The sequence below is a fragment of the Crocodylus siamensis genome, chromosome 8 (assembly GCF_052110815.1).
Source record: "Crocodylus siamensis isolate JL-2025a chromosome 8, ASM5211081v1, whole genome shotgun sequence".
Taxonomy (NCBI): Eukaryota; Metazoa; Chordata; order Crocodylia; family Crocodylidae; genus Crocodylus; species Crocodylus siamensis.
In genome coordinates, this window is record NC_143402.1 from 38,990,923 (window position 1) to 39,014,650 (window position 23,728).

At 49.4% G+C, this 23,728-nt stretch overlaps 1 protein-coding gene across 2 annotated transcripts; it reads right to left on the reverse strand.

Annotated features, from left to right (window-relative positions):
* Positions 1–297: 297 nt before the first annotated feature.
* Positions 298–23,597, reverse strand: BTK (Bruton tyrosine kinase). Of its 2 annotated transcripts, none has more exons than XM_090061460.1 (19): positions 22,963–23,597; positions 14,871–15,053; positions 14,332–14,430; positions 13,464–13,532; positions 11,694–11,775; positions 10,246–10,374; positions 10,014–10,081; positions 8,951–9,132; positions 7,155–7,217; positions 6,814–6,868; positions 5,720–5,802; positions 5,416–5,543; positions 3,717–3,791; positions 3,312–3,483; positions 2,742–2,958; positions 1,565–1,629; positions 990–1,108; positions 681–838; positions 298–434 (listed from the first exon to the last, which is right to left on the reverse strand). In XM_090061460.1, exons 2-19 carry the CDS (start codon positions 15,006–15,008, stop codon positions 363–365), a joined length of 1,974 nt encoding a protein of 657 aa, XP_089917586.1. In that variant the 5' UTR covers positions 15,009–15,053; positions 22,963–23,597; the 3' UTR covers positions 298–362. The 2 variants fall into 2 exon arrangements, with proteins under 2 accessions (XP_089917586.1, XP_089917584.1); XM_090061458.1 differs by lacking the exon at positions 22,963–23,597 and adding an exon at positions 18,355–18,448.
* Positions 23,598–23,728: the final 131 nt, after the last annotated feature.

Genomic DNA, 23,728 nt, shown 5'->3' on the forward strand with positions numbered 1-23,728 from the left:
GGGCGCGCGTGTGTGTGGGTGTGTGGCGCTGCAGGAGCTGCAGCGCTGCGGTGGCTGGTGTCCTCGCAGCAGCGCTGGGAGGCTGCTGTGTCCGGGCGGCGGGGGCGGGCGCGGTGTAGGCAGTAGCGGCTCCTCTCCTTGCAGATTGTTTTATTACAAAGCTCTCGAGCCCCGCCCTTCCCCGCCCCGCGGGGCTCCAGCTGCCCCGTTGTGCTAGGCCCCGTGCACCCGCGGGGCGGCCCGCCGCCACTACGGGGGCTCCTGGCAAAGGCGTCCCAACAGGAGCCGCGGCTCTTTCCCGGCCCCTTCGAGAAGCTCCAGCGTCTGTCGGGCGGCGGCGGCAGAGGTGCGAGGGCAGGGCCTCAGGGCTCCTCGTCTCTGAGGTCCAGGATGTTTCCCAAGAGGACACGGAAGGTTGGCCGCTCCTCTGCTTTCTGCAATGAAAGGAGGAGCCGCCACATCAGGCAGGCACGGGTGAGTGTCCCTGCAGGGAGGCTCTAGCAGTGCTCGCCACGGTGGCAGATACCTGTCCCCAGCCCTCCCTGGTGTGGCAGTTGAGGTGGGACCTACAGTTAGACCGAGCCCAAGCAGCAGTGGCCTAGGGGTTGGGCAGAGCATTAGGGAGGTGTCCTGCAATAGGCACCAGTCCCTGCGATGCGCGGTGCTGGCAGGAAGCCTACCTCATGCCAGCAGCTGTACATGATGACATAGACCCTCTCTGAGGCCTGCTGAGGCCGATAGAGGCGCAGCCCCTGGATGACATGTTCTGTTGTCTCGGTGTTGTTAAACCTCTCATACGGCATCTTCCCCAGGGAGTAAACCTCCCACATCAGAACGCCTGTCAAACAGAAGTGGGTTCAGCTGGTTCACAGGGCAGAAAGGATCACAGCTGGAACTGTTGATGGCAGTCTTAGCTCTCATCCCAGCCCCATTCAACATTCCCCTTAACAACAGCTCTTGGAATTGCCACAGTCTTCCTCTGAACTCACCAAAAGACCAGACATCAGACTTGCTGCTGAACTTGCTGTACATCAGGACTTCAGGGGGGGACCACCGCACTGGAAACTTAGACCCCACTGAGCTTGTATACTCATCATCTAGGACATACCTACAATAGATAATAAACCTTATGGGATGTTGCCTTGTTATTTTCTCATTCACTTACTCTGCCATATCAGCCTTTCCCAATCCTGTCTGAAAAGCAATGGGACAGGCCAAGGAGGGAAAGGAAGGAATACAGAGAAGGGAAGAAGGGACAGACTGGAGACATGAGAGGAAGTATAGGGAGGTTTGGATTGGAGAGGGAGAAACAGGAGGGAGAATGAAAGGGAGATATGACCATCTAGGAAACAGGAGCAGAAAGGGGGAATGAGGAGCCAAGGTAAAGGAAGAGCAAAATACATATGACAGATGAATGGGTTGGAGAGACCAAAGTAGGAAATAGACAACCAGGAAGAAGTCTGAGAAAAAGGAGGAAGAGAGATGGGTAGAGAAGAGATGGAAAGGTAAAAGCTGGAAAGGAAGTTTGAAAGGGAAGGAGACAGGCATTTGTATGCAAACTGACCTGGAAAGTCCAAAATCAGAGACTTTGACAATCCCTTGGTCATTCACCAAGCAGTTGCGAGCAGCCTGTGGAGAGAGATGGAGACAGGATCAGCACTGGCTATGCTAATTACTTCCCACCTGCCCCTCTGTTCCTGGAGGAACTATATTCTAGAGCACAGTCTTTAACAAGAGCTACCAAGCCGCTAACAATCTCAAAGCACTGGCATAGTTCAGTCCATTTGCTGGACTGAATAGCAATATTATATCAAGAACAGATCAAGCACCTTGGATGGCATTACTGCCAAGCTAAGACTGTTAAAAATGGTCCATCTGCAGATGTGCTACATAAGAATTGTGTCTACAAACTGTAGACAAAGCAGGATATTCATCTTTAGAAATGAGGTCTTGAATCCATTCCATTTTCTACTGCACTGATACAGAGCGAATACAGCCCATGTTCCACCATTTGGTTGAAATGAGTGTTCACTGTTTGGCTGAAATCAGAGGCTGCCTTCATCCTGGACACCTAACTGGGCAAAATTGGGTTGCAAAATCTTGTACTTTCTTCAGTGTCTCTGTGTATGGTGCTTGGTACTTGTTGCACATATTCTGGGAGGGAAAAGGAGGTTATGGAGAGAGTTTGCAGCGAAGACTATGTGATTCCGTTTTCAAAAGCCCATGATAACCTGGACCCAAATCATAAGAACCAAATCAATTTTAAAGTCTAATACATGCATTAGACTTAAATCTTAAGTCTAATACATAAGACTTGCTATGTTGATTCAGTCTGTTAGTTTGCAATCCCCTGAGCTCTTCAGGTGAAGACACCATAGTCATACACTTGCTTATAACTAAGGAATTTCCTTGCTGGCCACTGTAGCAATAAACTAATTCCATCACATGAGATTTGAAGCTGATTTCCCCATCTTTAATCTGTGTAACTATAAATATGATCATACATCAACTAACCCAGCCACAGAAACTGACTTCCCTCATCAGAGCAGTGCAAAACCTTGCTATACCCAGATAACAGGAGCAAACATTTCCTGTTGTTTGTTCTCAAAGACTGACCATTAATTTCTCAGTGAGAAAGTATCTTTGTAGCACTGGATCAAAGGGATGAGGCCAGGACACTGCCAGGACATTATGACATTCATGAAATTACTTATACTCATTCATATTCTTTAAGGACCTACCAGATCTCGGTGCAAAAACTGCTTGGACTCCAGATACTCCATGGCCTCGCAGATGTCCTTGCACATCTCCAGCAACTCAGAGGACTGGAACCTCTGTCGGCTTTCTCGCAAGTAGGTCAAGAGGCAGCCATTGGCCATGTATTCTGTGATGATAAAGATGGGTCGCTGCTTGGTACAGACCCCATACAGCTGCACCAGCTTCTCATGAGACAAGTCCCTGCATGGGGAAATCAGAGAGGAAATGTGTACTGCAGAAAAAGGCAAATGGGTACAGAAAAGCTTGCAACATGGAGATGGACACCCGACACGGACAGATATTCCACGCTGGCAAAGTTGGGTGGGGATTCAGTGATAGTAATGGCAATGCCGTTTCCTCTCAAGTGATCCCTCCAGGGCAGGAGAGGTATTAATAGAGGTGGCAGTACTGGGAATGTCCAGAAGTGAATGAACTTGGAGGATTAAATCCCACCATTCCACCCCCCTCCAGGAAATTCTGCAGATACAACTATTCCAAATGAAGCATGTTGACAGAAAAGACAGAGGAAAGAAAGAGGATTTGTTGCCACTTACATCATAACTTTGGCTTCATCAATAAACTCATCCTCTGACATGGATCCTTCTCGGATCATCTTGATGGCCACATCGTATTGGCCTCTCCATTTGCCATACTTCACCACTCCAAACTGCCCAGTCCCCAGCTCTTTCAGAAAAGTCAGATCCTTTGGCTCAACCTCCCATGACCCTACAACAAAGAGACAGGTTCATGCATCAGAAGAAAGGCTGAAGGAAGGCAGGTGCCTGCTGAAGCCAGTCCTACTGTTCACACGGGCTTGCCTCAGGGGATGTTAACAAGCTGTGGCAGCGGAGCAGTCCTTGTATCCCAGTCCCAGTAAAACACTGCAGTGAAAGGTGCGGGAGTGCTACAGGGAGACACAGCATCAGCCCACACTGTTAATGGGGAAAAGCAATCATTACCATAGCCCAGTCCAGCTGTGGAAGGAGCATTTTTTCGGTATTGAGACACTGGGTATTTCAGTCTGGATATAAGCCCTGAAACAGAAGAGAAGGTAACATGGTCAGCTGCATCCACAGCTGCCCCCAACACTTTGGAAAAGAATGTCAACAGAACAAGACACAAATATTCCTGCATCAGTAAAATGCTACAGTCCTTGCTTTGTGTCCCAGCTCTGTCTGTCCTCTCGTGTCTCCTGGCATCTGGCCTGTCATAGCTTCCAAAAGGCTTGGGCTTTTGACCCAACATTTGCTCCATGTGCTGTAAATGCAGAATTTCATCCTGGGTTTATCTGGCTTGTTCTACCTCCTCTGAATTGCTGTGGTCTATTTGAGAGGGGGTATCTTGTACCTGCAGGGTTCTTGAGAAGTAGGGACCTAATTTGCAAGGAGAAGGGAAACATACCATAAGCTGCTTCTATGTCAAACAGAGGAAGTGCCTGTACTTATCTTTCATGACTGTCATATATCACTTGAGGTTGCTGTTCAGTTTTGAATTGCTGCCTGCTGGAATTCAAAGTTCTTCACACATGTTGTGGACATCTGGTTTCTTGGGGACAGTTAGCAGTAGTGCACCTTGCACTGCTGCTAGTTGTCCCTGGGAAACAACCATGCCACATGTGCTGTGACACGCAGCAAGTTACTCCAGGTGGGGTAGGGGAGGCTGGGGCCAGCACTGGGCTGGCCCCAGCAGCCTTACCTGGGGTTCTGGGAGCCTCCTGGGGCTGCAGCAGTGGTAATTCTACTGCAGCGCTGCTCCAGGCAGCCCAGCTCCACTTTTGAGTGGTTTGTGCTGCCTGTGCACATGGCCTTTTTTCTCCATGGTTTTTTTGACTCCTTATCCAGGGGTCAAAAAAACCTTCTGCGCTGCTCCCCCATAGTGTAGAAAACAACTGAACATGCGGTATGTGATGCCATAGAGATGTCTGCAGTGCCACATATTGCATGGCTGTGCTCATCTGGACGCAGCCACTGGGGCTGGGGGGTTAAACAAGGCAGTAAAGGAAAATCATGGTCTAGGTAAGGAGTTCCCTGCAGCACTATAGTGGTGAGTCCTAATGCTGGGGTTTGGGCTTTTTGCCTAAGGAGAGAATCTGGAGATCAAAAGACAGTGGTCTCCCAAAGGTCTGTGCTCTGGAGAGGGAGGGGGAAATGCTGTGAGGATGACACAGAGATGTAGACTGACAGATGTTGAGGTCCACAACATGCAAGGCTTATGGTGCTGAGGGAGAATGAAGGGTACCAGGTCTAGTAAGGGATGCCAAGCATGGGTAGGACAACATGCAGGTGTCAGGCTGCTGGTGTCGAGCCAGTGGTCCTGCTTGGTGACTTGACCAATAATGCAGGGTGGGGGTAGTAACTCAGAAATCTTGAAAGGGCTGGACTGAAATGATTGGAGAAGGGCATCAGAAGGGGCCCCCATAGACCTGTAGACCATGACAACTTTCCATCTCGTCCTGTGGGGAGAAGTCACCTTGATAGTAGAGAGTTCCTCCCCCTCTGATTTCCTCTACAGGAGAAGATAGAAGCAGTGTGTGTATTGCAGGATGTGTGTCAGGTATGGGATCCTAACTGAAATGTGCTTTGCTTGTGTATTTTTCTTGTTGCCTACTTGCACTAGTATTTAGCTGTTGGTTGTCTTTGATCTGGCTCTGTCACTCACCGGCAGAATTGTGCTGATGATACGTGATGAGCTCCGGAATGGTGTTGAAGAGGTGCTTTTCTGCCAGGTAATACTGGTTCTGGGTTGTGCAGCATACCACATAATGGCGGATTGTTCCCTGCAGGTCCCTGCAGAATCAATATGTACTGTCAGTGGTTCTGGGAGGGGCCTAGAGAGTGTGACAGCCAGTTAGTAAGACAGGTCTGGAAATGCCATTGAAGTGAGGGGGTAGTAATAAGACAGAAACCAACTGACTGCTCTTTTTATGCCTAAGAAAAGGACAGCAGTGTCAGACATGACTTACCCAGAGGACTTGGTATATACTGAGACTGTGTATTTTCCTGTCTTGCTGGTGGAATCTCGCACTATGAAACCTCCTTCTTTCCCCTGAAATATACAACAGTGAGATGCAGAACAGAGGATGAGGCTGGCATGGGGATGGACTCAAAGAATCCAGTAATGTGCATCCAGTAGGGATCATCTCCCCTGTGCATAGCCAGTGGAGACGTGAGCAAGGCTTAAAGTAAGTGGGACGTGTAGAGTGGAATTAAGGGGAAAGGTTGCCAGTATGGGATGTGATGAGATAGCAGAATCACCACTATCCCATAGGGAGCAAAGTCCTTGCCATTGAGGCGTATCCTGGAAGCATCTCTATAGCTGATCAGAATGCTAGTGGGCAGGGCAGGGCTGCTCTTTCAGATGCTGGCAATCCCATGTCAATCAGGTTGGACTGAATGTTGAGAGTTTGTTTTGCTTTGCCTTTGGATTTAATGCTTGGTCCTGGCCATAGTGCTCTGAGCCTTTCATAGTCATAAGACCCTTTCATGCAAATTTCTGGGTTAATTCCTCTTTTCCCACCATTTCCTTTCAGTATCCCTTTCATGCAAATTTCTGGGTTTATCCCTCTCTTCCCATCATTTCCTTTCAGTATCCATCTGCCTCTACTCTCTTGCACTCAACCATATTCCTGCCAGCTGCAAAGGAAAGCTGCTGCCGCTATATACAGCTGCTTAAACAACTTAGACCAGATCTTCTCCTGGTGAAAACTGATGTAACTCCAGTGACTTCCATGGAGCAACTTTGATCTACACCAGTTCAGGATCTGGTCTGTTAAGCCTCAGGATGCTTTTAATGACTACAGAATTAGTACCGGTCACTAAGGACAACCCCAGGCCTTCTCTTAGAGCCTTTCCAGCTGTGAAGGCCCTGGTGCTTCACTGCATTTTTGAGTACATGACAGCTTTGCCTGGACCTGACAAGGTTGGAGGAGAAGCAGACGGAGGTCACTATGCAGATACTCTCATTCGTTTCCTTCCAGGAGTCCAGTACTGCCAAGAGGGATACAATAACAGCCCAGACTGGCCTGCAGGACTAGGTCACTTAATGTCCCAAGCTCACCTCTTGCTTCAGCAGTTGCTCTGCTTGGCTCCGGGTTATGTTTTTCGAGTACCACCTGGAAGGTGAGAATATGGTAACAATCAGGGAGAGATCCCAGTATAGGGGCCACTGTGGGGCAGGCATGCCAGTCACCGGGAGTGGAAAGAGCCTGTGTGGGGAAGACTGTCATCTTCATCTCTATACAGCTTCTGGGTTCTGTTTCTTCATGCATGAATGGCTTTGAGGGAGAAAGCGGCAGAGCCAGCCTGTCCCAATGTGGGGCATAGGGGCTCAGAAGTTTAAAAAAAGAATCTAGGTTTAAACAAGCCCCAGCAGCTAATCCCACAACTTCTCATACTCACTCAAACATTTCCAGAGAGTCCCTGGCCTCTGTGACATAATTGTTAGGAATGTAACCTTCTTTCCTGCAGGAGAAGAGAGACCCTATTAACCAGTCCTGGAGGAGAAGGAGCTCAGGAAAGAAAGAGGAGATCTGTGCCAGGATCCTGGGGTGGAAGACATGCACTAGGGAACTTGCTCAAATCCAGCAGACACTAGTGAGCCTCTCTGCGGTGATGGTGATGGGCTTTGAAGAATGCCTGCATAAAGGCCTACACAGATAGCCCAGTGCAGGCCTCTTCCTTCTCACACCGTGATAAGTACATTATCAGCCCTTCCCTTCCCTGCTCATAGTTTCATAGTTTCTAGGGTTGGAAGGGACCTGAGTAGATCATCTAGTCTGACCCCCTGCCGTGGCAGGAAAGAATACTGGGGTCAAAAGACCCCAGCAAGGTGTACATCCAACCTCCTCTTAAAGACCCCCAGGGTAGGAGCCAGCACCACTTCTCTTGGAAGTTGGTTCCAGATCCTAGCTGCCCTGACCGTGAAGTAGCGCCTCCTGATATCTAGCCTAAATCTACCCTTTGCCAGCTTGTGACCGTTATTCCTGGTCACTCCTGGCAGTGTTTGGGGGAACAGGGACTTCTCCAATGCGTGCTGATCCCCCCTCACTAGTTTGTAACAGGCCACTAGATCCCCCCTCAGCCTTCTCTTGCGGAGGCTGAACAGGTTCAGGTCCTGTAGCCTCTCCTCATAAGGCCTTCCCTGCTGCCCCCTGATCATGTGAGTGGCCCTCATCTGAACCCTCTCCATGTTGTCCACATCCCTCCTGAAGTGCGGCACTCAGAACTGGATGCAGTACTCCAGCTGCGGCCTGACCAGTGCCGCATAGAGGGGGAGGATCACCTCCTTGGACCTGCTTGAGATGCATCTCTGGATGCATGACAAGGTGCGGTTGGCCTTCCTGACTGCATCTCCACACTGCTGGCGCATGTTCATCTTGGAGTCAATGATGACTCCAAGATCCTTTTCCGCTTCTGTACTGACAAGAAGAAAGTTCCCCAGCCTGTAGGTATGGTGCTGGTTGTTCCTCCCCAGGTGCAGCACTTTGCACTTGTCTGTGTTGAATCCCATCCTATTCTCATCTGCGCACCCCTGTAACCTGTCTAGGTCCAATTGCAGCCTATTCCTCCCTTCTAGCGTGCCCACATCCCCCCACATCTTAGTGTCATCAGCAAATTTGAACAGGGTGCTTTTTACCCCTTTTTCCAAGTCACTGATGAAGATGTTGAACAGTGCAGGCCTGAGGACCGAGCCCTGGGGGACCCCACTGCCCACATCCCTCGAGGTTGAAAATGACCCATCCACCACCACTCTCTGGGCGCGGCCCTCCAGCCAGCTGGCGACCCAATTGCCTGTGTGGGTGTCAACACCACAATCCCCTAGTTTCTTAATGAGAACAGGGTGAGAGACAGTGTCGCTAATGCTCAGTAGGCTGTCAAATCTGCTGATCCTTCCCAGAAGTAGCACAGAGCCATTGTGTCCTGAGATCCCCAACTCCAGCACTGGCCCTGGTCAGCTGGGTTTAAAAGCTGCCTCAATTAAGTTCCTAGTAAGTGGGATGTTGGGAGAGGACACAGTTCCCCATTGGTTCTGTGGCATCTGAGAGAGGTACATTCACACAGGAGTGCATCCATGTGTGGGAAATACAGTTGTGTCCAAGGGTGTGCTTGAGTACCTGTGCTCCGGGACTCTGCTCATGTATGCAGACTCTGGCTGGCCTGGGGCTCTCAGCCACAATCCAGGCCAGAGTTCTTACCCATTCCTGTCCCGGGCTCTCCACCAGGGCATATCGCTCTTTTCCAGAATGAAGTACTCTTCCCCCTTCTGCAGCTGCAAGTCCTGTGCGTTCATTGGCATGTAGTCATAAAGTGCCACAACCTTCTTCATTTCACCTGGCATGCTGGGAGCTGGCTCAGGGGGTAGTGGCTTCATCATCAACTTCCAGGGGGAAAAGCATCAAACAGTGAGACCCTGAGCATCACCCTCTGAAGCTGAGTAGGTTATAGAGTTCTGTGGCCAGGTGTATTCTCAAGCCAGGCCAATTCATGATGTGGTACAGTATCCCTCTTGCTTCAGTTTCTACCTCCCTGTTTCTTCATTGCACTTACATGGTCCCAGAAGCTTTTAAAAGATGTTTTCTCCCTCAAACTTCTCACGGAATAAATACTGATCCCCTGATCCCAGAGGGGTCTTCTAGGCAGAGCCCCTTCCTTCTCTTTCCATTTACCCTTATCTCAGGACTTCAGGCTCCAGCTTTGTCCCAAATCCTAGCTCCCATTGAACAAAGAAGATCTGTCAGCCCCACTCTGGCCTCTGGATTTCTCTGGAGAGACCTTCCAGATATGGGCCTGGGATTGGGCCTGGCTAGTCCCTGAATGGGAGATCCCTGGGGATCCCAAGTGTCATAGATCCAAGGCTAGCAGTGGTAGGACACTTGGTAAATTCTCTAGACTATAGAAATGGAACTAGAGGTAGGACTTCACTCTGCCCATTGTTATTGCTGAGGTGACAGGAAGCAAAGGAAGTCCCTTGGTTTAAACTCATTCTCTCCTTGGGATAGGCTCTCCACAACTTCCCTTCTTTGGCCAATGAGCTTCGGGGTCCTGTGAAAGGACAGTGTCCCTGCAGGTCTCTCCTGGGTCTGAGATAAGAGCAACCCTCACTAATGCTCAGCAGGTGGGCAGATCTGTTGCTCCTTCCCTGGACTACCTGTTCTTAAATGCTTTGGAATAGGGTAAGTTGGCCCTGAGTGCCTCACAGCCATTAAAGAGGAAAGGCTATCCTGGCCCAAAGGCAAGTCCCAGCTGCTCTCTGCATACCTGATCCTCCTCGGGCGTTGGAGGAAGAGGCTTCTTTGTCTTGCGATGAGACCGTCCAGTTTTTAAACCTTTAAAGTATGAAACAAAAAAAGCTGAAAAATGTTATTGGCATGAGACACTGATGAATGATGAGATGCTGGGAAGATGAGCTGGAGCCTGCATTCCAGAAATGGAAGGGGGAGTCAACATGCAGAGAAATGGAACAAAGACAAGGTATCACTTGGTTTCTTACTTCCGTTCCTGCTCTCCAGGACCTGGCAGCCCATGGCATTCTTGGCCGTCTGAGAACAGCACAGGTATTGTCCATCAATCCAGAAGCAGGGGTGGTACTTTTGTACCAGGTCGCTGTTGTAGCAGATCACTGCAGCAGGAAAGAGAGAGACTATTTGTCCCATGGGAACTGTCACCAATCCAAGGGGTAAGAGCTCTCCCTACCCCATTCTTATCACTTGTGCTTTGGGATCACTAAGAAGGGATTCTCAGTAGTTCCCCTGAGTTCTTCAATCTACACTCCTGTCTTGACGCTCAGCAACATGAGCTATCTTGTACTCATCCCTGGGGCCCCTGAGTGTCTTGCTTACCAACCACATTTCTTCTTGATCTGTCCAGCCTGGAACCCCAGAGAGATACCAAGCCACTTTCTATTATTACTAGATTTAAGGTATACTGCTGTCACCACAGATGTGTTAAGTGTCACAGCAATATATCACACGGAGCTCCCAATAATGTGCAGGGACATTTCCTCAGTTGGATGGAATCAGGATACACATGTTGCTGAACAACAGAACAGTGTGTGGCACTTGATAAGCAACCAGAGTTGCCTTATTATGGACTAAACTCAGCTGGAGGCTGCTGAGGAAAGGATTAAACATGGCGGTGAACTGAAGTTACAGCCACTGCAGCGCTTCATGCTGGCTCCATGAGGGAACAGGCTTAGAATAAAGGGCAAGCACAGTGTGAACACAGAGTAGCATCACCTGAGCCCCAAGCCTTGGCTTGGTTTTCACTGTCAAGAAGGTGAGATTATTTTATACTGAGGAAATATTTCTCTTGCCATAAAATCTCAGGAGATTTAAGATGGGAAAACACCAGAGGTGCCCACCATGAAGTGGGTAGGCCAGGTCAGCACCACACCGTTTCCTGTGGTTGACCCTGTCTCATTTCCTTAAGGTAAAAACACTGTGCTTTGCCTCCTTTAAGTATTTCAAAGGGAGGCAGCTAGTGAGGTCAGTAAATCTGCTGTATAGACATAGCTCTTCTAGCAGTGAAGACAAAGAAAAAGTTGCTTGAATGTCTTCTTTAAGAAGATAGGGGTTGTCATGCAACAACTGACTTCCCCGTTATCAGGTTGCCATCCTTCCTGCCTGCATAAGGAGACTTCCCTGTGTCAATTCAACTAGCTAATCTCTCCACATGCATATGAAGCCACAGATATATATACACACAAGCACACTGAGACACACACCCCAGCAGATCCATCAGATTTAAACAAGCCGTAAGAGCTGCAGCCCTTCTACACTGAGTCATGGCAATATGTTTCCAGTGCTAATCAAATTATTATAGCCCAAAGTTGATGTCATTGCTCCAGTTGTTGCAAAGAGGACTTGGCTTGAATTATGACTCCTGCCTTGTTCCAGCTGAGCTTTAAAAAAGGGTTAACTTCAAAAATCAGAGACTCACCACTCTTCAGCTGGTGGATCCAGCGCTTGCGTAACTCCTCTGTTGGTGAGAAGATATAGAGGGGTCCTTCATCATACACCACCTGAGGGACAGACAGACTGAACCTCTCTACAGTAGGGTATGGGATTTCTGTACGGGAGATAGGTGGGGACTGATGGACACCTTTAACTTCTGATTGCAGAGCACAACTCTTTTAACTTTGTTCCAGCCCCTTTACTGTGCTTATGAGACTGTGACTAAGAGGTTATAAATAAGCCCCCTCCCCTGAGACTTTCCACTTCCTTCTCTGACTTTCAATAGTTTGGGGGCTGATTTGTTCACCATGTGGGGCCTAGGCAAGCAGAGTAGGTAGGGAGCCCAAAGTTTATGACTGGATCAGAGGTAGGCTAAGGTGGCAGTGGATGGGGAAGTTCAGACAGAGATCAGGCTTATGAAGATCAAAATGTCAGGTGTCTAGAACTAGCAACAGGATAACAATGTGTGCAGGTAGATGGCCAGATAGCCAAATAGCAAAGGTGGGTCTGCAGCTCACCCCCAGATCTGAGCATCCCATGCTTTGGAGGAGGTTCGAGATTCAGACATTGCTGCCCATAAGGGCATAACCAGAACTTTGACTTTGAACCTGAGGGGAGCTCAGATTTGGACTTACATGGTTGGGCTCTGGCTCAGAGATTGCGGACAGCCCAAAAGTTTTGAGAACATTACAGTGTCTGCAACCCTGCAGAATGGAAACACATAGGCAGCCTTAACCAATGTGTCAGAGCAAGAGCTGCTTATCTTTTCTCTCTTTCTTGGTTGCTTGTTTTCTTACAGGTGGTGAAGGGAGCTGCTGTGTGACTTACCCAAGGTCACAGAGCCAGTCAGTGCTGGAGCAAGAAGCCAAGCCCAGACCTGAAGCCAGATCCCTGACTGATGCTTTAACTATGGGGTTCATGCTGACAGCACCACAAGGGTAGGTTTTCTCTTGCATATTGTAATCAGAAAGTATTTAACGTAGAAATACTTCTACCTCCTCCCCATAAACATGACAGGATCCTGCCTGGTGGGAGCATAAACAGATTCCCATTGCTTCTCACTGGGGCTCATGTTAGGCAACAGCCTGTGATGAGATGGGTCCAGTGCCAGCCCCTGTTGGATGTACTCCCATCAGCCAACTACTCTTCCAGCCTCAGGGGTGGGAGTGAGAACAGACCAGCTGCCTGCAGGAAGTGAGATGGTCTTGCTTGGATGAGCCTTAAAAGACTTCACAGGTCAGTGTCCAAGTGTGACCTGCACCTAGAGGCAAGCAGGAAGCTACCACTGCATCAGTGTTACAGACTCCCAGCAGCTACTGCTACCACTCAGGCAGCTATGTTCTGTCCTGGTGATTGTTTCCAATGGTTCTTGCAGGACAGTTCTGTGAGCAATAGTGACAGTGAGTTGCATTGGACACCGCTGAAACCTGGTTCAGTGTTGATCCATGTAGGAAACAGTCACAATGGAACCAACAGTACTCCAGACTGTGAGCCTTTTAACAGTACTCTGTACTCTCTGGGCATCATCCTCATCTCATCTGGATGGAGCCTCAGGCACCTGGCCTGTGTCATCCCCTGTCCTACCCAAGCACTGGGAAAGGAGGAACATCACACCACCATGCATGTCCAATCAGTGGACCCAAGCATGACAACCTTTGGTGGTATGGTCCCAGGATAGCAAACTAACTATCCTCATTGCCTCCTTTCCTGCAAAGTGAGCCAGGCACAGCAGGAGCTGGGGGTGAAGGAGACTCACCTGGAAGGGATAAGGGAACCTCTCTATGATCGAGATCTGCTCCATCTCATTGGAATCTTCTCCCTTTCTCTGTAAAAGAGAGGAGAAATGTGGGTTTCTGTCCTGGAACTTGGCTACTGCAACTCTCCGTAGCACTAGCAGTAGCCCAGAAATCAGCAGTTCAAGGTGCTTTGTTGGAGCTACACAGGGGCTCTGGATAATGAACTGGGCTGCCGCCTCTGGGGTTCTATATATTGGTGCTTTCTAATACAGATGCCCCCTCTTCTGCGGAGGTGGGACCTTCCCCCACCTCTGGCATATCAAGTGGGAAGCTAGCACCAGACAGCAAATTTCCCAGCCTCTACCACACTGAAGTTCATGATGGAGTGATGGCCTTGGGGATGGGCTTGGATGCCAATGACAACTCCCAAGTGCCCATGGCCAAGGGGAAACGTATTTCTCATGCTCTCTGAAATTGGATCAGGAAACCGCTGCCTGTGCCCCCAGGGTCTGGGGCAGAGACACTTCCTAATTCCTTGGGGACCTGTGTTACACTACCAGACTGTGTCCTTCAGTCTTTAGCGGATTAAAGCACAGGAAAATGTAACCCTGGCACTCCCTCAGGAGTGTGATGTGTGTGGCCAGAATCCCCAACAGCATTTGGAGCACTTCTCCTGAAGAAAGTTTCTTAAGTTATGGGCCACTGGAGTAGGAATCCATCCACTCTCCCTGAAGAACTGGGCCAGGAGTCTCATTCGATTTGCTTGGGCCTGCCAAACTCAGCAGTGAAGGGGGAATGGGGCTGTCTGCCTGTACCCCTGACTAGGACAATGGGGCTAGAAGGATGCTCTGGGGATGTGATGGGGGGTACTGCCAGCCCCTTCCTCACCGGGATCTGCCGCTCCGGGGGTGGGTTGTTCTCTGGAACCACCATCTCCACACAGGTGATTTTCTCAATGTCCACTGACCCCTTCTTACTGCCTCGCCGCTACAGAAGGGAACAGGGCAGGAAACGGGGAGAAAGGGGGAGAATGGGATGGAGGGAAGCAGAGGGACATTAGTCTTCATGAGCACAGTTTAGCACAGACACTGCTTCTAAATACTGATACCCAGCTCCAGCTGACATTAGGGCACAGAGGGTGTTTGATGGCAGGGTGACAGAGACCCATCTTCCCTGCACTTGGAACTGTGGTGAGCATTGGCAATGTGTAGGGGGTGCATGCGGGTGCATGTGCACCCCCTGAGCTTGGTGGAGCACCCCCTGCAAAAAGCATTGCCAATGCTGTCAGTCATACTATGTTACCATAGCCAGGTGTGTTTCAGTGTCCTCTAGCTAAGCATCAGACCAAAAGGAGCTTACCCTTAAGCAGAGTCCTCCCTCAGCCCCATTTGTCAAGCCCCCAGCTATATTCTGAGCTACCAACTCACTCCACGCTCGAAGTCGTACTCATAGTAGGAGAGCTTGCTTTCTGTCAGGAGGAAGAGGCGCTTCTTGAAGTTGAGAGGAGACGTTTTCTTCTTCTGCTGCGAACGTTTCAGGAAGATACTCTCCAGAATAGCTGCCATGTCGTCCTCTGCCTCGTCCTCTGTGCTGCACTTGCTGGCCTGCCGCTGACCAGGCAATGGAGAGAGCAGTCAGCCAACAAGCAGCCTAACAGACCCCACAGTGCTTAAATGGCTGCTAACCTATACACATGCTCCAACACGTCTAATTAGGTTGAGTCTGCTCCATGTTCTAAGTATAACACTCTAGCATTAACCCCTGTGGGTTTAAAAAAGGTCACTGGGGTGCTTCAACTGAAGCTTGTCAAATAAGCTTTGGTTAAAGTGTCCCATGGCCATTTTTAAACGTGGGGGTGCTTAATACAAATGATGCTGAGGCGTTTTAATTAGAGTGGCTCCTTGGGAACACCCCTCCCCCAAAAGCACGTGTATAGGTACCCTAGTAGAAAACCATGTGGTGTTTGACACCGTTGCCCACAAATTTCACAACAGCTGCCACAGGACTTCTAGGGAAGCTGGATCAAACTTCCTGTGTACTCACCCCGTTCTCCTGGGGCAGGCAGAGGGAGAACCCAGACTGACAGGCATTGTGAGCCCACTGACTCGGGCCTGTCGGGTAGAAAAATTTTCACACATGCAAGGGGAAGGGGAGCCATTTACAAACTCAACCTTCAGCTTTCAGTTCCTTTTTTTTTCTTTCTTTTTTTACAAGTTGTGGGTTGTGTTTTTTGCCAAGTTCCAACAGTCCCCAAGAGGGAAATGACAATATCTAAGCAGATTGCAGTTCCAATCAGATACATAATGCTAACCCTAGTGACTTCAGGCCAACACAGCTATGACTCTGGAAGGAGCCTCCGGGAGGGGTGGTAGAGGAGGGAAAGAAAGAGACATGCGACTATAAGACCATAGCTGATTCTCATCAGTGATGCCAAAGAATCCCCAGTATGCATGCATGTGTTGGGGGGGATGTGGAATCCAGGGGTACTAACCTGCAAATGCTTGCACCATTTCTGCAGAGTTAAGTGATGACTCTGCACTGTGGAAGCAGTAGCTGGTAACAATAAGACTCTCGAGGCTTGTGGCTAGATCCTGGCTCTGATACAGCTGTTCTGTACTCCTCTACTCTAAATGCTCCTAGTAGCCTCAGCGTAGGGCATGGGTAGTGAACATGGCATGAGTGCTCTAGGGATTCTCAGTGGCTTTATCAGCAATCAGGCATATGTTGTAGCAGGTCTGGGACTACTGCAGTTTACAACAGAAGCACTTCCTCCTGGGAACTGTGGCATCATACATGTATTGTAAAGTCTTCTCTACTGTAGGCCCAGCCCAGGTCCTGCTCTGAGCACAGGGCTTCAATTCAGAGAAGTGCTCAGATTTATTTTACTTCATCAAGTTCATCCCTGCTGGGGCTGGATCCATTCCCCACTCCAGATCCATAAGAACTAGAAATCCAAACATGGGCCTGAATTCTGCAGCTTGGTGGCATCTCTAGGTGACATCTATTACTCTGTTCTCCAGGCTTGTCACCCATATTGTGCATATTAGCAGATGGTAAAATAAAAATGTTTAGTGTATGCACTTCCCACAGGTGCAGCAGTCTGCAGCCTAGACACTCTGATATTAGATGGACTTCATTGTATAAGGCTGTATTGCTCCACAAATCAGGCTAAGTCAAGCTGAGGACCCAGACAGTTACATATAGAAATTTCATTTGGTTACTCTGTGCAGCTGCTTGCATACACCCACTTCCCTACACAAGCTGTAGCCCTTTGAGCACTGTTAGCACTGGATACCGGAGAACCACTTGCAGCATCACTTTCACTTTGTTAAAAACACTTGTTTCCCTTGTGCAGAAAGCTCCAAACTGGCAGTCCTAACAGGGGGTCTAAACAATCCCATGTTTATCAAGAATACAACTGTGTTTGGTGTAATGCCTTGCACACAGAACTCGCTGTATCCCAGAGCTCTGCAAGGCTGGACAATGCAATTTACAGAACTAGGACTGAAAGGGGAAAGGGAAATGAGAGATGCTAAGGGCAACAGAAAGAAAATGTGAGTGTCACAAGCACCCCTGTTATAGACTTGGTCTAATTCAGAATGGGAATGAGAGGATCTGCTGAGAAACTAGATAAGAATGAATGGTGTGAAGGGCAGTGGAGAACTTGCTTTCCCCACCTGTATGGAACAGGAAAACAATGTATTCCATAGGATAAAGGAGCAGGTTCCTCTGCAAAAAGTAGAGTGAACTTATCCTGCCAAGTAGTATGCAGTGAGTTTAGTAAAACTGAGTAAGCTGACTGGTGATGCACAAGGGCAGCATTTGCAGTTACGGTACTGAAGAGACTGAATGATCATCACTCCTTCCTCCAGTGAAGTTAATGGCAGTACTCCCATGCAGTGGTATAGAACTGAGTCCCAGTGAACCACATAATCAGATGTTAGTTGAAAGGAATTTTAACTCTACATGCAGCACAACTTCTATAGGAATACATTCAAGGAGGCTGGGTCACCTTCACCTGAAACACTGTGGATGCAGTACACTGCCAGACACAAGACTCAGATCCAGAGTAAATCAACTGATCTGCTCAGGCAGTTTTTACATTTGTTATTAAAAATTACAGCTGGTCACATTTTATCACCATAACCCTCCCCTTTTCTTGGCTAAAGAATCATTTTCAAGGAGATCTGGATTTCATTATTCATAAGTGTTCATGAAATAAATGTGTGGATGAATCATTTTCAGACTGAAAGTCAAAGTAATTGATATTTTTTTCCTGTGGTCAGGTGCATGCTAAGATGCCTGTTAGTTCTGATAAATGATCCTGATCCTTACTTCAAAATGGCTGTTTCTCTGTTAATTCTTTTGTGACTTCTATTACTAAAGTATCTGAACTTACAACCATCCAGTTTTATAAAAGGTATTATTAGCAAACCAATGGGGAGGAGTGAATGAGCCCAGATGTACTTATTGACTGTCTATCTCCATACACAATCCATCCATCCCTGTATACATCCTTTATATGTATATTTAACATTTTACATGTGCCTTAACATGACACATTTCCCCAGCATCAACCTGAAAATGTCTTAGCTGAACAATTCTTTTGATATACAGTGTTGATTTAAAAAATATACTAAACAGGAGCAAATAAAAAATCACGACTGCTGAAAAAAAATACAAAAAGTGACGACTGCTGAACACTGCAGCTCCAGCCTGGCCTATCACAGGAAGTTCCATTTGTGCTCCAACCCATGGAAGAGTGGCCACCATTTTCTCAGATGTGTGATAGCCATCCAAACTTTCACAAACAGCCAGTGCTCTGACCCCAGGAATGCACCAGGCTGAATTCACCTCTCATCTCCCAAACTCCTTACCCAGCTCTATTGACAAGCATGACAGAGTCTTTACCTTGAGGTGCAGCCACTGAGTAATGGCCAGAATCATAGGAGGGGCAGGACATCTCATTGCTGTGTCTTCCAGGAACAGCCCAGTGAGAGACGAAAGGAAGATCAATACCGAGGGAGGACCAGGCCCTTATGTCCCATTGCTATGACTCCGTACACACAATGCAGCCTTGTTTAGCATGGCATAAATACCTAGCTTCTCCAATAGGCAGGCTTTGTTTATGATGGGTTTGGGCAGCACCCAACAAAAAGGGGCCCAATCCTGAGCAGGCTCTCTGAGCCCTTCTGTAATACATCTAATGAATCATTGTCACACTGAGTCAGACCCCTGGCTCCTATTCTTCTTACTATCAGCTGGCCATGGAGCCCAGGCTCCGGGTTGCCATGCTGGAGACTCTTTGCACTGACCACTGACTAGGCTTAGCTCTCTACGCTTTTTCCAGCAGCACTGATCTCATCTATGCTCAGTGAATCCTTCACGGTGTCTGCCACGTACCTCTGCAGAAGCTGTCCATCTGTATCAGACTGAGAGTGTGGGGGTTGGGGTAACATGGCAGTTCCCCCTCTCTGGCTCATGTTACTTCCTGCTAATATCTCACTTTGGTCAACTGTACTCTGATAAATATGGGACAGCTGCATTTGCAAGCACAAAGTGTCAAAACCTGGGTAGGAGAGCCTGCATAGTGCTATTGAGATAAACCGCTAGCATCAGGCTGGGGGGAAGGGGTGTGGTGGGGGAGGACATCTGAGGGTGGTCCGAGCAGTGATGACTCTGGGGACTTCTATCCATCAAAAGGCCCAAGGACTTGGGATTAGTTGATCCTATGGGAAGAGGGGGTGAAAGCAGCTCTTGGTATTGGATTGCATTTCTTGGAGGGATGCAGCTGCCTTACTGCCTGATCTGTACTGTGCACTCCCAACAGGATGTGAATGCAGCACTGTGCTGTACAGTGCTGAGAGGCTGCCTCCACATTCATCTTGGGGCAGGCATTGGGGCCAGCCTCCACCCACCCTCACAGCCATTCCTCCGCTCCTTTGCCTGAGAGCACCCATTATTCCAAGCAGATGGATCTGGGGCCTTTGTTGTGCCCTGAGCCATGGCCAGCCAGGACACAGGGTCAGAGATCAATCCTTTCTCTGTCACTGCCTTCTACTATCCTCAGCAGATGCTCTCATAGGTGGAGTAATGGGCAAAGTAAGACGGGGTGTAAAAGTGTATCCCAGCAAGGCTGTCTTCCAACTGAATGGGCCATGGTGGCTCTCAGAGTATGTGACAACAGGTGGCTGGCACATGTGAACTCCACAACCCAGCAGCTAAAAGGGAGCATCTTCACAGGCCTTGCCAAAGTGGAGTCTGGGTGGATACCTGGCTTCCCCTTGTCTAGGAGGACCCAAGCAACACATGCTGTGGAAGCAGAGGGAGCTGCAGAGCAGCATCTGCCCTCAAACATAATTCCAGTCAATGCTTTAGCTTGCATCTGGCTACAAGTAATTAGTGTGCAGTCCCAGCTGTGCAGGACAGAGGTTTCAAAGTGGCTGACAGTAGGGAAATGTGGCAGCTACTAAACTACTGAGGCTGCATTTTGGATCCTTTGTTCCTGCAAATCTATTTTTGTCTCTCTCTGATATCGGGCAAACTTGGGTAAGGCTCATGTGGCCAAGCTGGGCTCCAGCCTCACTCCCCTCCCCGCAAAAACCTGCTGAGCTCACTCATCCTTGCTAGTATTTGCATAGCCCAGCAAGCCAGGCCATGTAGTCCAGCCTGCCGCTCTGCTCTGAACTGGGCTTGCTCTCAATGACCGCTGACTCATGGAAAGTGATTGCAGCATGCACAGAGATGTTAACTGGACCCACGTGCAGATCCTTGCTCTGTTTGGGGGTTGTCTGAAAGAATGAATGCAAGATCTAATCTCAGAGCTCTCGGCAGACATGAAATCCAGCACACACCAACCATGGGGGTGTGGGGCCAGAGACCCAGCCTGGCTGGGTTCACACTCCAGGAAAGGAGCTGCAGTAGGCAGCACCCAGGAGGAAGGGGAGCTAAATGGGTCTGCCCTGGGTCTCAGTTGCTCCATGTTTTGCACTCAACATGGGACCAGGGAAGGGGCAGGAGACAAAACCACCTTTGTGCCTCCCATAGTCTTGCCTCAGCTGGGGCCTCTCTGCCTCCAGTGTAGTCTTGAGCAACTTTGGAGCTGCTTCAACTTATGGCAGGGCTGTTCACAGCCCCTAGAGACCATGAGAAGCAGGCAAGAGTTGAAATGCAACCTTTTCCTTACCAAGCTGCCAGCTCAGCCTTGCACAGAGGTTATTCCCCAGGGGCAGTTTGCTACCCCTGAGCCCCAGCACTACAGATAGCTTGGTCAGTGACTAACAATGGAGTAAGACAAGGACAAGGCATGTGGGAAGCAATTCCAGTGTGGAGATGCCAAGGGGGCTTCAGGCAGAGAGACACTCAGCGATGTAACACAGTACTGCTGAATGAAGAGCTCTGGAAGGGGTGTCAGGCAGACTGTCTTGGAAGGCACATGCCTGGACCTCCTGCAGTTTCTTTTAGCAGGGTTTGTTTCTTCACATGGTACCTGCCCACTGCTCAGTCCTAAGGGTACCCCTAGCTTTATCTCTATGGAGAGAGACACATGCTGGACACTATGCCCCAACTAACTAAGTCCAGTCACACAAGACAGGTTCACAGAAGAACAAACAGTTTTTACATTCAGGAGTCTGATCTGTGTCAAAGTGACCAAGAAATAAGGGGAAGGCTAAGACAGTATCAGTTCTGCTACAGCATCCAGGGGCTTCCACAACTGAGATCCAATTGCTTCCCCTCTGCTGTATTGCAGTCCTAAGACCAAGACCCCCAGCAGTGAGCTGTGACTCCATCCTCTCTTCTGTTCCATGGAGCCTTAACTGGTATGATGCAAGTGCATCATGTCTAGTGAACAGAGCACTGGGAATCCCACTGTGTCCCAGCACAATAGTGTTCAAACTATCTCGGTGCTCAGCCTGCAGTCCTGAAACATGTCCTGGCACTAGAGAAGCAATGCATCATTCCTGGCTAGAGGCCACAAGCTCTGACCAACCAGCACAATCATTCAGCAGAAGCAGCTGCCCTTCTTACCCATTAGTCAGCTGTGGCAGATTCCCTGTCTTACCTGCTGTAGGAGCTAAGGCAGGTATAAGGCAGCATCCCTTGTCAGTCAAGGAGAGAAGATGACCTGCTGGGGGACTGGACTCTAGAAGCCATGCTCCTTTCATGGCTAAAGACAGCCAAGGGATTGGGGGGCAGGGGGAAGGTATGAGTTGGGAGAAGGGAGACCGACTGGTGGGGAAGTAAAGGGACAATGAATGAGGAAGAGAAAGAGGACCAGAGAAAAGAGGTGTTAGAGAGAACTCTAGGGGTGACACAGGGGGTGTAAGTCTTTTCAGGAAAGACCTCTTGCCCCCAGGCTCCAGAGAGACTCCTGTGCCCCTCTCCCTCCTGCCTGCCGTGCAGATGCTGTGTATTGCCAGGCACAGTCCAGCTCAGCCACCCTTGGCACCATCTGCAGCCTGGACTCTTGGCAGTGTTTCTGTTTCTTCCATGTGGCACTGCTCCTCTCCGCTCCAGTGCATTGTTATCCAGGCAGGCAGACCAGTGAGATTTGATCATGCTTTTCCAACACATGTGACTCAAAATGTGTTATACATCATGAACACCATGATGCAGGCATGGCAAGAAGTGACCAGCACAGGTTACACAGGAAATCAGTGGCAGAGATGGGAGAAGAGCTCAGGAGCCTTTACACGGAGTCCACTGTTCTACTCACAAACTATCCCTGTAGCCATTTGTGCACAGCAGTGGCCATGTCAGTTACATGCAAGAACCTCAGGGGTGTGAAACTCATGGGGCTTCTCAGCTGGTGTGAACTCCACACCACTCCTGACCAGACGAGGTTCATACCTGAGGGACTTACTGCCACAAATGATTCCTGACGCCACAAACTGAGAAGGATCCAAAAAAGGCTGAGATGTAGGTAGGAATAACCAGACTATCTGCCAAGCATAAGGAAGGGGCATCCTCCCTCTTGCACCAGTGCTGTCTGGGGAGAAACTTTACTTTTGGGCATGCTACCACCAAGACACACATCCTGCTGTCCTCTCAAAGGGCTGTTTCCAGAACTGCTGTATCCCAGCACTGCAAGCCCCTGGACAGGTACTAATTCACTGCAGTTCTCTGCAGGTGCTTCCTGTCCTGTCATGCTTTCCCTGTGACGTCCCTCTGCCTGGTCCATGGGGCCTCCAGACACCTTCCAATTCTGAACCCCATGCTGCTGGACGCAGCAAACCATCCAGATGCCTTTCACAGCCTCATCACTCATCCGCACACTGGTTATGAATCGATGGCTGCTTTTTCTCTCCATTCCTCCTCTCAGCTATTCCTTTCCAGCTCCTATGCCCATGCTGGACTTTGCAACAAAGCCCATTGTGAATCCTGAGGTACGTCACAGACACACTGGATGCCATGGCACAGTGGCAAGGTGTTCTGTTCATTCCCATTGCTTCCCCTTCCACACACACCAGTTATGTTGGCCCCAGGGGTCTCCAAATGTCCAAAAGGTAAAACACTTACTGATGAACTCCTGTCACTCCTTCTCCATGCACGTGCCTCGGAGCCAACTCTGCTCACTGAGGATGCTTTCCCAGCAGTATCAGGACCAAGGAACGCCCCGTGGGCGGCTTGTTTTAAACAAAGATGTAATCAGCTCGCAGCAGGAATGGCAGCAGGAGACATTCTCTGAGAGAGCTCCGAGGCAGGAAGAACACAAGAGAGCTAACCCCACCCTTTCAGTTCCCCTTTTTAGTTTCTTACATAAACCAGTGACCGTTTCTTCCTGATCCTACAGGCAGTCCTCACAGTGCCACCATGAGTCCTGTGCAGACAGGGTCACAGTACCAGGCCGTATGTTTGCAGTCAGGATAGGGGAGTGGTAGGGGCTGGAGAAACATGGGACAGATAGACCTATTTGGTGCATAGGGAACATGGGCCTGGGTCCACATGGAAACTGTTAGGCCTGCTATGTTGCATTAGTTGTCCCACAGAGTTCTGGGGACAACTAATACAAAAACAGACAAGAGCAGGGGTCTAAGTGCTCCAACAGGGGCACTGCTCCAAGTGTCCACTGGCCTTTTCGCCCTTGAATGAGTCCAACAACCCACTGGACATCACCCAGTGAAACTCTGCCTGGAGACGAGCCAATGAGGGACAGGTAGATGGCCCCATGGTCACCAGTGGTCCCCTGGCCAGGGCCCCTTTCCTGGGCAGGTTAGTGGATAGCTTAGCTAGAGCTGAGAGCAGGTTGACTAGGACTAGGTCCTGGGTCTCAGTGGGGCCACAG